The sequence below is a fragment of the Thunnus maccoyii genome, chromosome 7, assembly GCF_910596095.1.
Source record: "Thunnus maccoyii chromosome 7, fThuMac1.1, whole genome shotgun sequence".
In the NCBI taxonomy this organism is placed as follows: domain Eukaryota; kingdom Metazoa; phylum Chordata; class Actinopteri; order Scombriformes; family Scombridae; genus Thunnus; species Thunnus maccoyii.
This window is the reverse complement of record NC_056539.1, coordinates 31,850,337-31,864,563: the sequence shown is the minus strand read 5'-3', so window position 1 is coordinate 31,864,563 and position 14,227 is coordinate 31,850,337. Positions and strand designations below refer to the sequence as shown.

Here is a 14,227-nt window from a genome sequence, read left to right as displayed (position 1 = left end):
GGTCAGTATGAACAGGAGGAATGATTACAGCAAGAAAAACAGGTTTCACTGTTCATTTGGACTCCTGACTGTTGTCCGAGCAACATCTTCTACTCTTTATGAGTGGCAGCAGCTCTACAGGAGGAAAGTGTATTTGAGTTTGAGACTCACAGTTTTGCAGGTGGGAGCCAGATTCTTCTTGATGAAGGGCAGAGTGATGGAAACCAGAGCCTCCTGGAAGGTCCTCTTCCTCACTGTACTGCTGTCATAATCATATTGCTGCAGGACACACAGAGGTCAAAGGTCAGTACATGAGTTTAGTTTTGTAGTTTTAACCACAGATTACTAATAGCTATGAAAACATTTCATCACCATCTTAACTGCACAAAGAGAAATTTAAAACCTTTACGAACTTTCTCATATTTCTCATAATTAGGATCATCAGGTAGTTAACATATGCTTCCATAGATTATTAAAAGTCAACACGTATTCAACAGAATCATCCAAAAACATGACGATGGCCAAATTAACTCTTTCATCCTCTTCTTTTAAATCATAACATTAAACAAATTATAAGTTTTATGTTTCCAGTTCCACTATGATTCATATGTTTTATGTGTATTTTACTGCTCTTTTTATTGTATTTTGAGTATTTGATCCTTTTTTTTTGGATTTTATTTACTTGAGGTGCTGATTTGTTTTTCCTGCATAAAGAACTCTGTAACATGTAACACCCCTAATATAAGATTTAAAAATGATCATAATTAAAATTCAACCAATAAGACAACAGTAGTAATACAAAAATTAAGTTATTAATTATTATTTTTAATTATAATAATAGTAATCATTTTTATTTTCTGGCACTTTCAAACTGTTTAAACTCATATAATTTAAACTAATCTAACTCCAGCAGCAGGTTTTGTGTTCTTATGTCAGTAATAATAATCTGACCTTGAGCACTCGGTGTTTGGCCTTTTCTATGGCGGAGCCGGCGCTGTCTGGGTTGTCCTGGACGGCTTTGTAGAGCAGCTGCTCGAATGTGCACGCTGCGTTCTCCATCAGCTGAACCAAAAACAGGCAGACTGCAGTTTACTGACCCAAATACACACACACACACACACACACACACACACACACAATGCAAACAGCTGGAAGATGAATCAACAGGTCACATCTGATTCATCACGCGTTTAATCACTATAAGCTACAATCACAAGTGTGTCATAAATGTCACAAAATTACTGAGTCAGAGAATTCCTACACCCACTCCGTCTAAGCAGAGACTCTGTGTGTGTGTGTGTGTGTGTGTGTGTGTGTGTGGAGATGGCAGTACCTGCTGCAGGTCGATCTGCGTACTGTGGATCACTGCGGTGATGTTTGAGAAGCTAAATCTCTCCTGCAGATGTTGCAGTTTCTGCTGCAGGGAGCCGATCTTCTGGTAGCAGCTCAGCAGGTTTGGCCTCGCCATGTCAGCCAGAGCCTGACAGACAGACAGAGAAACTACTTACATCGTAAACTTCTCAGAGAACTTCAGTACAAAGTTAAGAGGTTGTGATGTGTAGCACGACAAGCTAGTGAAGCTGTAAACAGAACATGTTCCTGCACATGCTCAGTGACGTCTGCCTTACACAGAACTACTCTCTGGAGACTGAAAACATGATGCGGTTATGAGTCTTTGGAGCCGTTTCTAAACGAACTAACGTGACCAAACTCTTCATGATGAAGGAACATGTCACCCAGTGCAGCAGTGTGACTCACAATACTTGTTCACCAGACATATCCTTTAAAAAAAAAAGCCTGTTTAGATCATTCAGATACAACTGTTAACACTTTATTTGAATGAGCAGAAAGGATCCCAGCAGGGACAATAAACCAAATTTGTGCCCTAAAATTACTTAATTGTGTTTTATTCAAATTAATGTCAAGTAAATGTTATAGTAGGAACGGAAAATAATAAGATTTAGCATCTCACTCATATCAAACTGTCAGACTCACGATGGACAAATTAAAAAGGATTAAAACTGATGCAGCAGAACCAGAGATATTGTCTTTTTTATTCCACGCAACCTGTTGCCTACATCACCCACAATGCAAGATTGGTGCTAATGTGACTGCACATGTGTGACTGAAAAGAAAAATAAATCTTAATTAAAAATAAGATGTTTTTATTTATTCCCTACAAAGTTTGTTCGATCTTTGATAACAGAAAAAGCTAAAAGAGGATAAATATGATCAAACCTTTTTCAGTTCCTCGTGTTTTCCTCCCTGCAGGACGTCTTGACACACTCCGTCCATCATACTTTCGCTCAGCTGTCGTCCCTCCTGGAAACCGGAGCTGATCGGCTCCATCAGTTCCTCCAGGACTGATCCGAGGTACGGCTGCACGTTCTCACAGCACAGCTTCTCCGCCGGCTCCGATACTTTGGCTGGAGGAGGAAAAACATATTTATTTATTTTTTTATTTTCAGACCACGACCTTGAACCCCTCCTGCAGCCAGAAGGAAGGAAAGTTTAACCAGAAGCCTGAAAAACATTTTTAATACATTCACGGCATCGATTCGCTCCACATGTGTGAGAGATTCCACTAAAATTAAAGTCCTCCTCCACTCAAAAACCTGTTCCCTTCTTCTTCTTCCTCATCACACTTGTTTACGTTGCATACTGGACCACAATTGGCTCCAAACTAGATGTGATGTCACATATCCTGCTAGTAGATTCACATGTTAAACTGAGATTTAAGGTGAACACAGAGAAACCTTGAAAACAAACTCTGCACAGAGAAGAGAACAACATCCAACTGAAGGAACAAGAAGAAAAACCTGTTTCCGAGCGGAGGAGGACTTTAAGAATTTTGAAAAGTAATTTAAAACATATCTGAAGTTGATCTTTAATAACGCTGGTCTCAGGTATTCATTTCTCTCTGTGTGCTGATCTGACTTATCTAATAAATCTGCGCTGTAACAACAGCAGCATGACAATCTCCCGAACATCTTATCAGCAGAACATTTTTACAGACTGTTAACACAGAACAGAAGTCGCCTTCACCTCCTCACACCTGCTGATCATCATCCAGCCAGCGGCAAGTTTCATTCACATTTATCAGAAGAGGAATGCAGCTCATCCTGTGTCTGACGGAGTATCAGTCGGCCTCCGAAACGAACAGGAGAATAAGAACTTTTTACCTCTGACTTTCTCCTCCAGCTGCCGTCTAGAGTTGAGGATCTGGTCCATGTCGGAGTGGATCAGCACCTCCTGCTGCCGGACCGACACTCGACAGTCCTCCTTCAGCTCGGAAAGACCCTCCAACAGATGCTCCTGGACCAGGATGTAGGCCGCCTCCACCGTCTGAGCATAAACACAAGTCATTAAATATATATGTCAGCTTTCCAGTTGCCTCATTTCTGCATTTGTAAGATCAGATTACTAAATACAGCTTATTAAGAGCGTGACTCACGGCGAACCAGACTCTCTTCTTCTCTGTCTTCTTGGCTTTGAGGCGAGGCAGCATGTCTTTCTCCAGAGACGGCAGCAGCTGCTCCATCACCAGGTTCGCCAACACCTGAAACGCACACAAACACGACCGCAGCTGAGATTTTACTTCCATCACCGATTCACCGATACTCACAAGTCAGCGTAAAATAAAGTAAAATAAAACCAGTGGAGCAGACTGGTGAGTCAAGCAAACCAGACAAAACAGCGTGCAGGAGTCAGATTTCAATATTTCTAAAGATGTTTATGATGAAATTAAACAAAGAAAAGTGAAGAAATCCTCACACTGAAGAAGCTGTATATTATTTTGTCAATCAATTAATCAATTGGTTTATTAAATGTCAGCTTACAATGTTCAGTTTACTCTCATGTATGACAAAGAAAAAGCAGCAAATCGTCATTATAAAGAAACTGGAAACAATCATTTTTGCTAGAAAAAAAAAAGACTTAAACGATTATAAAAATAGCTGCTGATTAATTTCCCAGTAATCAATTAAATCAATACATTGTTTAAGCTCTGCATATAGATAAATCTGCACATATTTTTGTATGTGAATAACTACAGTATTAGTCAAGTCTGTTAACTTCTCGGATTTATGACTTTGCAGCTGTGCTTATAAAACACGGCGAAGCTGTTTGTGCTGTTTGTGCTGCCAACATTTCAGTCATTCCACTAATTTCTCAGCTCTTACTCCTGTCTGTGTGTGTGTGTGTGTGTGTGTGTGCGTGCGTGCCAGGCGTGTGCTATGTGCAGGAGGGGCAGGGGGGGAGAAGGAAAAAAATGCCGGTGAGTGAGTACAAGCATGTGTACTTTGCTACGTATTTTTACCGCACGTGTATGAACGGCATGAAAAAACAGGAAATGTCTGACTTATTGCTGAAACTAAATGACCTCAGCAAAGGCTTCCTGCAGCAAGTCAAACTTCCTTTCACCTCCCAACTAATTTTGAACAAACACAATGCGAGTGAACGACCACACAATGGACCATTTTACATTCTCATTATGCTCCGCTTTAAAGGGAACCGAGGGGAAACCGAGCAGGAAGTGCACAGAGAGAGGGAGAGAGAGAGGAAATAAAGAAGGAAAGAGAGTAAAAGATGACTGTCTGAGTGAACAGAAGCTCCTCTCTTCTCCTGTTTTCACCCTCCTGCTGCTGGAAAGATTAAAGCAAACAGACTGTGAAGCAAATGAGCCGTGACTCTGTTTCATACACACCCTTCATCAACAGCCTGAAAATATGATGTTAGACCTTTTCTCTCGTTTCATCTCTGAACTCAGAACCGCTTACTGTAATTATATAAACAGTTAGCAACATTTCAGCTGTGCTCACTTTCAGTTTTACCTCCAAATAAAGTTGTTTATTATCAGACTTCCCTTTAATCAATGCCAACATGTTCTCAGATCTCAGCTGTTAAATTAAATTAAACATGTCCAAGTTGTAATAAACTGGAATTTAATAACGTACAGGTGTGAGATTGATATCTGTCTTCCCAGCGTATTTCCCAAAATGTTGAGTTTAATGGGAGGAAATCATTTCTGTAACAGTATTATGGGCTGTATGTAGTGTGAGAATGTATTGATTATACTGTGTTTGTAGCTGCTGGCATCATTAACACATGACGGCGGTGATGGAGAAGCGACGTACCCTGACATCACTGCCGATCAGCATGTCCCAGGCTTCATATCTGCCTTTGTCCTGCCTGTACAGCTGGATGGCTTTGAGGAAGGCCTGAACCTCACACGTCTTCTTCTTCAGGAAGTCTGACAGAAGAAAAAAGAAAAGCACATTAAAAATTAAATCAGGTTAATTGTGGATAAAGTGGCAGATCTACGTGTCCGTCTTGATTCAGTGCTGCAGCTGAATTTATTTCAACGCTCCGTCAACGTGCTTCGGCTGCATAGAGCCGCGTTCTGCTTCAACGTGATTAAAAAAGCTCCTTTTCTGTTCCGTCGGTGGACCTTGTGTGATGAGCCTGTTGCCATGGCAACTGCTGAAAGTGGTTCAAGTGATGCTGAACAGCCGAAGTCTATCAGACTCTAACTCTGCGAGATATCAAACACTCACGTTCCTTGAGGGCTCGAAAGATTAAAAGTTCAGATCATACTGACCTTCTTTAATCATTCCTGCAGCATTAATCCACCTCTGCAGAGATTTAGGAGTGTAATATGGACTGTTAATGACATTAACGTCTATCAAAGCATCCTACCTTGGTTCTGGTGTCGGATGCAGTCGGACAGGATGGAGAGGAAGGCGGCCTGCTTGGCCTGCTGTCTGAAGCAGAAGTAGGAGTCTCTCCTGTAGGGGAGACGCAGGTAGACAGGAAACTGTCCCGGCATCCCCGACAGAGTAGGAGCAAAGTCCTCTTTCACATCTGGAACAGAAAACATGTTTGTTGTTCAAGTTTTGTTATCGATTAATCGATTAGTCTATAAAATGTCAGGAAACGATGAACAAAAAAACATGAGGAGATAGTAAGTAAAGGTAAGTAACGGTAATCATTATTTTACAAAGGGAACTGTATGAAGGTGGGTCTTAGATGAAAGGTTGTATCTTAAACAGCAGTCAGGTGTCCATATTTCCTCACTGTAATCATTCCTCCTGCTCATACTGGATATTAAAAAGATCCTTCAAATGTGCTTTCAGTGCTTTAAGTGATGGAGGCCAAAATCTACAGTGTGTCCACACAGTCATTTAAAAGTCTCTGTGAAGCTTATATTCAGCTTCAGCAGTCTGAGTTAGTCATATCAAGTGGATATCTGACACATTTACAGTCTTTTTAGCATTAAAAATTCCCTCTTTGTGTTTCCTCGGACAGTGTTTCCCTGTTGAGCTGCAGGTGGAAGTATAGTAACAAAAAGAGGGACTTTGGCACTAAAAAGACTGTAACGGTGAAAGATATCTACTTGATTTGACTCATTTGGACACTGAAGCTTCATATTAGCTTCAGATAAACTTTTAAATACAGTTTTGCACAGATGGGGGAAAATCTGACAGTGAATTTTAATAAATACAAGATGAATCCTTGGAAACCCTTTGAGATTACTCCATCATAACTTTTTACACTTTTTTTTTAATCCACACTGAGCCCTCAACTGTTGCCAAATAATTGAAATCAAACACTAGACAAATACACCCACCAAGCACTTTATTATTAGGAACACCTGTGCAACCTAATGCAATCCAATAAAAACAGCTCTGCCATAAATTCTACTTTTATGAAGCTTTTAGTTTTTGACCACCCCATTAACATACATGAGGGGTACACCAGTACACCACCACCACCACCACCCACTACGACTTCAATAATAAAGATAAAGTAGAATTATCACCTTTCTGACAATGTCAACAAAAACTGAAAATGTATAAGCTTCATAAAAGTAGAATTTATGGCCGAGCTGTTTTGGATACAGGTGCTCCTAATAAAGTGCTCGGTGAGTGCACATGATACTCGAGAGGTATTTAAACGTACCCATTATTATTTTTAACTTAGCTAGATTGGATGACCTTTAGCCTCCTTAAATGTCAGCAACACATAGCTAATGTTCGTCTGTTAGTGAGCTAAAAAAGTTCAGGTACTTAAAAGAGTGCTCCGCCGATTTAGCGTCGCACTCTGATTACAGTCTTTTTTTTATTCCACATAGTCGTCTTCCTTGTCAAAACCTATGTGGCGCCTACATTACCCACAATGCAACTGGGCTCGATTCACTCAACTGTGCAGATTCCGATGTGAGTTATGCTAATAGCGGCTAATGTAGCCTGTTAGCTCTTAGCCCCCAGCAGAGATGAGAAGCTACAGAGAGGTCTGCTAACCTCACTACTTCTTTCTAACTCCAACAACAACCAGATTTTTTAAATTTTCAAACAGGTCGTCTTCCGCCTCAATCGACTCTGACTCAAGTGACATCATCACTGACATCATAAGGTGGAAAATCAGTGCAGTTACCCTTTAATGCTGATATGCATGCTAACATGATAGACCCTTTTTATAAACAACTGTCAGGACAAACTTTACCTGTTTTTTTACTCTACTAGTTGTTAATATTTTGGTTGTTAGTGTGTGAACATTAGTCCGGCTGTCGACATTTAATTCTAATTAAATTTTGGATTTTCTGTCCTTGCTTTTCCCAGGTGTTTGTTCTCAGGTGTTTGATCACCTACCAATTATTATATTATGAGTGTATCTCCTGACTAAACAGTCGGATCTGTTGAAGGACGAGCTTCTTACGTAATGGTGTCTTTTGACTGTTTGCACACAAACATGCACTCAAACAGGAACGCTAGACACAGCAGAGTAGAGTATGTTCCTATATGTGCTTTGTTCACCTGTTTGCCACAGAGTACAGGTGTATAATATGTACTCAGTGACATAATGCAGAAGTCATGCTGCAATAAGTGATCAAAAATGTGATTTTTTTTTTAGGTCTTTGAATCCTCCTCTGCCTCCAAAATAGTTTTTAAATAATACAAACAGGGAAACTGTGTCAACATCTCTCTGGATATTTGTTTTTTCCCTCCCGATCCCTTCATCCATGTTTAAACTTTGTGTCTTAACCTCAGAAAAACATGTTTCCCACCTATAGGTGCTCTACACAGATAAAAGCAGCTCAGGTGGCAGTTTAGGGAACACGCAGGACTGAAGGAATTTAGTAAGAACAGTGTTCAGGATGCCGGAGAGCAAAGACTGTCTGAACTTTTTGAATTATATTGTTTAACTCTGTACATATTCCACAAAGTCTGGTGATTACAGATGCCAAAATATCCCTTTAGAAAAGTGCCATTAAAAGTTCCTTCTAGCCGAAGCAGCGGTTAAAACGGGTCAAATCTGTTTTATGGTGCAGAATACAGTTATTTTCACAAGACAACTTACAAATGTCCATGTGAAAATCAGGGAATAAATCCTACTGGCACTGCACACATAGTTCATGCTTTATTATTTGTTATAGCTCTCTAGACTCGTTTTTACTTTTTTCATTTTTTTATGGAGTTAAACATTTTCTGAGTGGTCTCTGCTGCAAGACGAGCTCGTTTACTATGATCAGCGTCATCCGGCAGCTGGAAACAACCTCTGGATGTGTGGGTGTATGGGAAAGGTTTTAATGTACACTGGGGATGGGAAGGACATGTCCCCCTTAATTTATTAAAATCTGTCTGTCAAACCGCCAAAATTAAAGATGAAAGAAGCTCTGAGTTGACCAAAATGTTAATATGATTACCTGAGTCACCTTCAATTATTACTGTACGCTCACAGCTGTTTAACTTTAGATCAGCAGAGGGTTTTGCCCTGGCTTTCGCCTCTCAGGCAACATATGGAGCTGTATGCTGCCTGACAGGAAGCCTGCAGACACTACTCAGGGCTCCCTAAACCTCTACTAAAGAATAACTATTATTTACAGATAATTCTTCTAAAAAGACGCTAGAGCTAGGGCTTCAACTAATCTATTAGATTAAATCTTTGTTTTTCGTATTCGTTTCGTCACTGCCCAGCTGAATAACTGGTTTCCTGTGTACCTGCAGGCAGGTTTGAACAGGCGCCGGGTCAGACTCTGTTTCCACGGTATTTACTGTCAGCCTTCCCGCAAAAGTCAACCATGAGAGTCACTCCATGACTCACAGAGATCAGACTCACCGTGTGACAGAACAGAACATCAACCTGACATTAACCTGAGTCAACACACCTGATTTTACCTGGTTTCATGAGCCAGCCTCTAACCACTATTTAATCAGGCCCCTTCAAACATGTCAGGGCCCCAAAACTGACTCATTAAAAGTTATAATATGAACTTTTGACTCTGTTTTTAATCAGACCCAGTTGGAGTCTAAAAGGATTTGTCTGGCAATTTTCTATATTTTTCCATTTCTCAACAAATTTCATGCGCAGTCAAACCAACAATGAACTGACCTACTAACAAGTCTTGTGTGCGTTTCCAAAGCCTGATATATCTTATTCCTCTGTGCCGTAGACCTCCGTTATTGTCCAAAAACTATTAGCTATGAGCACCTTCAGCAAACAGCTGCTTATTTCCACATCCAGCAGTTACGGAACAACATTATCATTCATTTGGAGTCGTTTTTCTGTCCACCTGGTGAACGTAAGTCCAATATTCACTCTCTTTTAGCTCTGTTTTTGCTCTCTAGCAACTCCTGAGGGAAGTATCTGGCTCTTTAGCTGCTAAACGCTCCACTATGTTCACCAGCTAACTGTGTCTGTTTGCCGTTTGGTGCTGAGCAGGTAGTATACAGCGGCTTTTTACAGCTTTTTCTCTCTGAAAACGACGCTATGAGAGCGCTGAGAGTGAACCAGAACAGTAAAGCTGCAGCTGGACAGATAAACAATGAGCTGAAACTCACTATAAAGCTCCTTAAAGCCGAGAGGAGCTGCTGATAATTCTCTGTAGGTTCATCACTACGAGCCACAACCAACACATTACACACTGAAAAGCTCATATATTGATATTATGAAAATATTTATTATAGCCGCTTTAATGATTGATTAAAAGATAAGATCATATACAAGTAAAAACAAGACCCAAGTTGTGATAAAACCAGAATTACTGTGTTACTGTGTGCACTCACTGGTGTCATCAGGGAAGCATTTGTCCACCATGGCCATGTACTTCTCCTCTGTGGTCAGAACAGTGCCCCCTGTAGGCAGCAGCTTGTGGCGCGGAGGAATCCCTTTAACAAAAGTCTGATAAAGAAAGAACAGAGGAAGAAGAGGAAGGAAAGTGTGGGAGTGTGGGGGGGTGTTGGAGGAGGAAGACAACAACAAAACATAAGTGAGATTATTCAGTTGTGACCTTTTAGCGTCTCAGATTGACTCCATTAGACCGTCGATAGCAGTTTCATGGTCCTGCTCACCTCCAGGCTGTCGTGACACTCCAGACAGTAGTTGGCTCTCACCACCACGTACCTCTCCCTCCACTTCCTGGTGTCGTCAAAATAAAGCACACCCTCCTCATACAGCACCTCGCCTTCCTCCAGTGCGTCCTGTTGATCACACATGAACAAACAAACTGCTTCAATTTCGTGCACTGAGGAAGTTATAAACAGAGGCCTGTTTCTTACACAATACCCTCCAGACCTCTGAGTCGCTGCTCACATCTCTGTTTTATTCATTGATTCAAATAGTTCAGCTCGTTAATGGCTGTAGCCAATCAGAGCTGTAGTGAGTTTAAGAATGGAAGCAAACGTCAGAGACACGTCCAGAGTGACACATAATTGCCACAGAAATGGCAACAAGCACAAAAGACATCAACTTATTGAAATAACTCTTATAAATCGACATATTTCTTTCTTTCTTCATATTTCTAAAAGATGAATAAAAGATCTTCTCTCTGCAGTTACGGTAAATAAAGGCACTTAAAAGGCCTTAGTTTAATGATCCATCATGCTACAGATTGTTTGAAATCAGTTACTGCAGGTTTTCTATCCCCATTGTCTCTTTTTTTTCCCCATTTCACACATTTTTATTATAAAAAAACTGCCTGAAACTGCCTGATAACATAACAGATGTCAGTCACACCTGCAGAAGTGCTGATTGGTGTGATTCTTCTGCCAACCTGGAACCAAATCTCTATGGAGCTCCCCAAGGGTCACGGCAAGAATTTTTTTTGCATTCCCTCGTAATACTTTTTGCAATAGTTTTGCGTTCCCATGTTTCCTCAGTGAAACCCCTCTGGGATCCAGCTCTTTCATAATCAAGCGGACATCCTCTTTTCTTACTCGTAGGCCGTATTCTACATTTAGATGACATCCATCTGTATCTGTGCAGTTGTCCTTGAGTACAGTAACTGGTCAAAAATGAAATTTCTTCTGGAGAGACGTCTTGATCGAAGAATTTGTTTAAGATTGCTTTCACTAATTACATAACTAGGCCTATTGAGCAGTAGCACTACATCAGCAAACTTAATGCCCAGTTCAAAGTAAAATTCAATGAGCTGATCCATACTGCGGCGTTGCACTGAGAGCAGCTGAGTGGAAATAGACATATGGCTCAGAAGGAATGGAAGAATATGGAGGGCTCCGTAAACCTCTGACTCATTAGACCATATTTTTTAAACTGTATGGTCGTGCTGCTGATTCAGAGGTCTGAAACCAGTGTGAACATTCAGACACGTACCTTCTGTTTGAGCAGCTGCGTGATCTGCTCTTTGTGCTGCTCCAGGTCATCTTCTACCTGAGAGAACCGGGACACCGAGAACTGCTTCCTGTAGTATGGACTGAACCCCTTCAGCTCAGCCTCGGCCTGGCCTGCAGGAACACACACACACACACACAGAAAATATATTAAAAATATTACTCAGAAGTTGGACCAACATAAAAAGCACCTTTTATGCTGGAGGTTTGGCTTTAAATACTGAGTACCAGCCCATTGCCTGGTCAGATGTCAGACCAGCTACAAGAAGGTGAGGACATGTTGCTGCAGGCAGAGGATGAAATATGAACCAGGAAGTTCAGTTAAGTTCAGCTACAAACACAAAGAGTCCATATTTGTACTCAAATGACACAAGTTTAAAGGAAAGACAGTTTATCATCATGATGTATTTTCTACTTTGATGAACAGTAGGTTAGCTGCAAGTTAGGAAGGAGTGGAACGATTATATGAATTTACAAATATTTTGATAGTTTTGAAGTTGGTGACTCCCAAACTGGGATCACACATGACCAGTGGAAAAGTGATAAATCACTTGGGAGCAATGAACAAATATGAGTGCTGTGATATCAGCAAGGCAACCGAGATTTGTTAACAAGACTTATTCAGAACAAACACTTGTACGCACTAGAGGAAAAGAAGCAGTGATGCTCATCAAGCAAACATGAGTCACATCCAACATATAAAATGTGACGTGTTGACGTGTCGATACATGGCAGTGAGGTCAAAGAGGCGGGCCTTAAAGAGACAGGAGCTAAAACGGCCTGTTTCAGACAGAGGCTGAACTGAGGGGCTGCATAAAGGACCAGTAGAAGATAAGTAAGGAGTTTTTTAACTGTAAATCATGCAAAGATATCCAGTAGAGCCCCAGATTATAAATATAGAGCTGGAAATGTGCTTGATATGTCCTCTTTAAGTCATTTATGAAGCAATATTCTCTGGTTTCTGCTTTTCAAATGTGAAGATTTATAATTTTCCCTTATATTATATCATTACAAACTGAGTATCTTTGGGTTCTGGACTGTTGGATGAACATCACATCGGGCTCTCAGAACTGGTGAAAAAGGTAAAAGATCAAATTGATTAAATCATTAATGATGATAATTATGGCATCAGTTTTCCCCTGCTTCCACTCTTTATGCTAAGCTAGGCTATCTACATCCTGACTCCTCACTTTTAGAATGAAACCTATTTCACAAAATACTAAAAATTATCATTTTAGATTCATCTACATAAAAGCAGCTGTGCTAAATAAAACCATAAGGAGCTGAATTAGTGATCTTTTTGTTTTGGAAGTTTGTGCATCATTTTTGCCAAAAGCTTGTCACACACACACACACACAACAGAGGTTTCTAAAAAAAAACAAAAAAAACAAAACCTGAGCTCAATTTGTTACTTATTTTCCATCTCAAGTCTTCCTCCAGCCTGACTAAAAACACCAGATGATATCACACACGGTGATTCCTGCACAATACTGTAATCAGGTCACCAAGGCTGCTGTTAGCGCTCGTTAGCATCTTTCTGGAGTTTATGAGTAATTTCTGTCCAATACACAAGTGTCCAATCAGACTGTGTGTCTCTGTCAAAGTCTCAAAGGCCGCTCTCGCTACACAGCATCAACCAGATCTCTTTACTTTGTGTTCTCTCTCAGTCCCTGCTGTGGTTTGTCAACCTATGACTGCTGGCAGTACATTCACAAGATCGCTGAGAGAAAAGAAAAAACGTCTCAGATTTCACTCTGTTCCTGCTAAAACCAGACCAGATTCCTGACGCATGGGGATTCAGTTTCTTAGGAAAAAACCAAACAAAGCTCAGCAAACAGACAGACTAAACCTCTAAAAAAAAAAAAGTCACCAGATAAATGTTCCCATTTTTGCTTTCTATTTTCTCTCTGTACAGCTGCAAACTACATCATCGGCAGCAAAATTCATTAAATGAGTATTTACTCAGATTTAAATGCTCGATATCCACAAACTATTATAGGTAAGTCCCTGTGACACACCACCCACTTAACGGATAAACATGCCTGAGAGTGCGGCCGCTGTTTATCCTCCTTCACTGTACGCTGAGTGTTAATGTCGGGGTTGATCTCTCTCTGTCATTATCTTGCTGGGTAGCTGCAGGAGGTTTTTCAATGGGGATGATGGAACGAGGCCACACAAACCCGCTCCACATCACTATGGAAACAGAGGCTGCGGCGCTCCATCACACTGTATCTCTGAGCTGCAGATGAGATTTTAAAAACAAGGAGAGTCGACTGATGGAAACAGGTTTTTGTAGCTGAGTTACAGAAGGGAGAAAGTTTCAAAAAGAAAAAAGTCTATGAGGTATAAAATGAATCCCTTAATTTTTATTCTTTAAATTTCATTCATTTAATGATTAATAATGATGTAATTAATGTTTATTAAGGGGACAATTAATGGATTACAATATTAAGGTATTATCTGTGTAATTGAACAGCTTTTTCAGGGGTAAAAAACACTGAAAATTTACCAAATAACAGAGAAGCATTTATACCGTTATGTCCTGTGTGGTGTGTTCTGTGAACCTGCCCTTTCCTTCTAGTTTCAGGGAGTTGAGACCAATCATTGCTCCTATTGGTGG

The 14,227-nt window shown here is 40.5% G+C and overlaps 2 protein-coding genes across 2 annotated transcripts in view; one reads left to right on the top strand and one right to left on the bottom strand.

Moving 5' to 3' along the window:
• The window catches only part of kifap3a (kinesin-associated protein 3a), a 51,752-nt gene extending 49,453 nt beyond the window's left edge, over positions 1-2,299 (top strand). Inside the window, exon 21 of the mRNA XM_042415874.1 lies at positions 2,251-2,299. Within this exon, the coding sequence (XP_042271808.1) occupies positions 2,251-2,260 (10 nt within the window). The 3' untranslated portion in view covers positions 2,261-2,299. The remainder of the gene's footprint in view (positions 1-2,250) is intronic.
• Positions 1-14,227, bottom strand: part of niban1a (niban apoptosis regulator 1a) — a 36,411-nt gene that overhangs the window by 2,981 nt on the left and 19,203 nt on the right. The window contains exons 2-12 of the mRNA XM_042415872.1: positions 11,590-11,720; positions 10,329-10,457; positions 10,044-10,158; positions 5,677-5,841; positions 5,115-5,230; positions 3,434-3,538; positions 3,162-3,324; positions 2,218-2,405; positions 1,313-1,459; positions 931-1,041; positions 151-258 (exon numbers count right to left, since the gene is read on the bottom strand). Of these exons, the coding sequence (XP_042271806.1) occupies positions 151-258; positions 931-1,041; positions 1,313-1,459; positions 2,218-2,405; positions 3,162-3,324; positions 3,434-3,538; positions 5,115-5,230; positions 5,677-5,841; positions 10,044-10,158; positions 10,329-10,457; positions 11,590-11,720 (1,478 nt within the window). The remainder of the gene's footprint in view (positions 1-150; positions 259-930; positions 1,042-1,312; positions 1,460-2,217; positions 2,406-3,161; positions 3,325-3,433; positions 3,539-5,114; positions 5,231-5,676; positions 5,842-10,043; positions 10,159-10,328; positions 10,458-11,589; positions 11,721-14,227) is intronic.